This window comes from Arachis ipaensis, chromosome B08, assembly GCF_000816755.2.
Source record: "Arachis ipaensis cultivar K30076 chromosome B08, Araip1.1, whole genome shotgun sequence".
In the NCBI taxonomy this organism is placed as follows: Eukaryota; Viridiplantae; Streptophyta; class Magnoliopsida; order Fabales; family Fabaceae; genus Arachis; species Arachis ipaensis.
This window is the reverse complement of record NC_029792.2, coordinates 65167847-65170924: the sequence shown is the minus strand read 5'-3', so window position 1 is coordinate 65170924 and position 3078 is coordinate 65167847. Positions and strand designations below refer to the sequence as shown.

At 39.4% G+C, this 3078-nt stretch overlaps 1 protein-coding gene across 1 annotated transcript in view; it reads left to right on the top strand.

The window, feature by feature from the left end:
• LOC107612869 (translation initiation factor IF-2, chloroplastic) overlaps positions 226–3078 on the top strand; it is an 8787-nt gene continuing 5934 nt past the window's right edge. Inside the window, exons 1-3 of the mRNA XM_016314634.2 lie at positions 226–2185; positions 2288–2320; positions 2884–2997. Coding sequence (XP_016170120.1) covers positions 671–2185; positions 2288–2320; positions 2884–2997 — 1662 coding nt within the window. The 5' untranslated portion in view covers positions 226–670. The remainder of the gene's footprint in view (positions 2186–2287; positions 2321–2883; positions 2998–3078) is intronic.

Below are 3078 nucleotides of genomic sequence, written 5' to 3'. Positions count from 1 at the left end.
AATACTAAAAATAAAGAAGAGAGAACAATAAAAGATGACATTAAATAAAATATTAAATACCATCCATTTTTTTTTTTTTTCCACTGGAGAGGATCTATTCCCCTATTTTCATCCCAATATAAAAAATAATTTGCGAAAAAGGGACCATCTGCGTCAAAAGCCACGGAAAAAAAAGAAAAAAGAAAAAAGAAAAAGCCAGAAAAACAAACAGAAAACAAAACCAAAGCCTTATCGCACACAAAATTTGACAGGCACACAACCATCCACACACACCCCTTCCGAAACATAAGTTTATCTCCGCTTCCATACATAAAACAACCTCACTCTTCTCTCTTCTTCTTCTTCTTCCTTTTTCTCTTATCCTTCTTCTTTCAATGTCCCCAATTCTCACATAAGTTTCACTCACTCTCACTCTTTCAACTCAAAGGTACCATATTCTTCTGTTTTTTCTTTTTGTTTTATTGGGGGCCACGAATATTGATATTGATATCACTATCACTATCACTAATTTTTTTCTTCACTTTTTTAAGTGAATTTTGTTTCTGGATATGTTGAATTATCAACTGGGGTGTGTAGAGTAATGATAAATTTTTGAACTTTCATCTTATTTGGACCATTTTTTCCCTTTATTTTTATTGGTAGTTTTCGGGTTGTGGGGTGGGGGTAAAATATGCTTATACTAGTTGGGAACGTGCAAGGAACAATAGGTTCTGTGGCTACCCCATTGAGTTTTGGAAGCTTAACGGGTGTGAGTTCCAATGGAGGAAGGTCCCGTTCTGTTGTGAGGAGGGTGTCCCTTTCAAGAGGTAACTCTATTAAGGATAAGAGGAGATGGCATTGTATATCACTGTCTGTGTGTAGATATTCTGTTACCACAACCGATTTTGTCGCTGACCAGGGAAATTCAGTGTCCCTTGATTCTAACAGTAGTAGAGGAAGCCAAGGTGGTGATGATGGTAGTGGTGGTTTTGTGCTTAAGCCTCCTCCTAAGCCTGTTTTGAAGTCCCAGGAGAATAAGGATAGTCCCCTTTTGGGCTCGAATTCGGAGTCCTGGGGGAATTCGCGGAATGGCAAGTCCCTAGATGATGATGTACAGGAGAGGAATAAAGTGATTGAGTCACTTGGTGAGGTGTTGGAGAAAGCTGAAAAGTTGGAAAGCCCCAAGTTGGATGATAAAAGGAATAATGGCTCAATAAATAAACCCACAGCGCCCAATACAAATGGTAATTCTAAGGTCAGTACACCGGTAAATTCAGCTAAAACCCAGAAGGCTAAAACCTTGAAGAGTGTATGGCGTAAGGGGGATTCGGTCGCAAATGTACAGAAGGTTGTTAAGGAGGTACCTAAGCCTAATAACAAGAGTGTGGTAGGGGAAAAATCTGAAATAGGGGCAGAAGAGAAGATAACATCCGAGTCTCGTGCTCCCCAGCCCTCATCAAAATCTCAGCCAATGTTACAAGCAAAACCTTCTGTAGCTCCACCACCCATAAAAAAGCCTGTGGTGTTGAAGGATAAGGGGGCAGCTAATGCATCTGTTAAATCTAAAGAAAGGAAGCCTGGGCCGATCTTAATTGACAAGTTTGCTTCCAAGAAACCCGTTGTCGATCCTGTAATTGCTCAAGCAGTCCTAGCCCCTCCAAAACCAGGGAAGGGCCCTCCATCAGGAAAGTTTAAAGATGACTACAGGAAGAGAGGTGCTCCAGCTGGAGGAGCAAGAAGGCGTCTACTAAATGATGATGATGATGTGATTCCCGATGAGGACACATCGGAACTCAATGTCTCTATTCCTGGTGCTGCAAGAAAAGGAAGAAAATGGAGTAAAGCGAGTCGAAAGGCAGCAAGGCTACAGGCTGCCAAGGATGCGGCTCCTGTCAAAGTCGAAATTCTAGAGGTCAGTGACAAAGGTATGCTGGTGGAGGAGTTAGCCTTCAACTTGGCGATCAGTGAAGGAGAAATCCTTGGATCTTTGTATGCCAAGGGGATCAAACCAGACGGCGTGCAAACTCTCGACAAAGATATGGTGAAGATGATATGTAAAGAGTATGATGTGGAAGTTATAGATGCTGATCCAGTCAAAGTTGAATCGTTAGCAAAGAAAAGGGAAATTCTTGATGAAGATGATCTTGACAAACTCAAAGATAGACCTCCTGTCATCACTATTATGGGCCACGTAGATCACGGCAAGGTGAGTGACATCATTCTGTCACTTTATTCTTTCTTTTACGCCTTATTTTTTCTGTCTGACTTCCTCTATTTTGTTATACTTATCGGTATTTTCAATTGGCAGACAACTCTTTTGGATTATATACGGAAGAGCAAGGTATGATAATAATATAATATTGCATCCTTTATTCTTTTTTCAGTTTCATTCATGATCAGGAATCTATAGGCTACATGGATATTTTCTTGTATAATTGCTATTGGTTATTAACATGTTTTAGGAAACTTTTATGCAATATAATTAGGTTTAAAATAGATTAATTATGCTACATATGATGTCTGATGCGAAATATTTTCGTTCTTATGGTTGTCTCACATGTAACAGTATTGTCCCTATGCTGTTTCAACCTTTGTAGGTTTCTTGTTTGGACTTTATCCTACTTGTAATGTGGTATATGCAATTCATATGATTTCAGTTTTAGGGATTAATGATTAGGGAAATAGAACATGGAATTATGAGAATAAGAGATAGGTATTTTTCTTGTTACCAGTGATTAGTAATAGATGTTTTATGTGTCTCTGTGACGTGCTATGCTGTTCCATGCTGGTCGTGTGTGTCTTAGTATCTATAGATGATGGAATTATGTTATTGCCATACCTTAGCATACTAATGCACATTTGCATGCACGTTCAACACAAGCCTGATGCGCCAATTGTTAACAGGTAGCTGCTTCTGAAGCCGGTGGGATCACCCAGGGGATCGGGGCTTATAAAGTAGAAGTACCTGTTGACGGAAAACCTTTGCCCTGTGTTTTCCTTGATACTCCTGGGCATGAGGTATACTCATTGCTAATTATCATTTCTATCCTTTTCCTTATACATCTGCCAAAAAAAAAAAAAAAGGAAGTGTATTTTTCT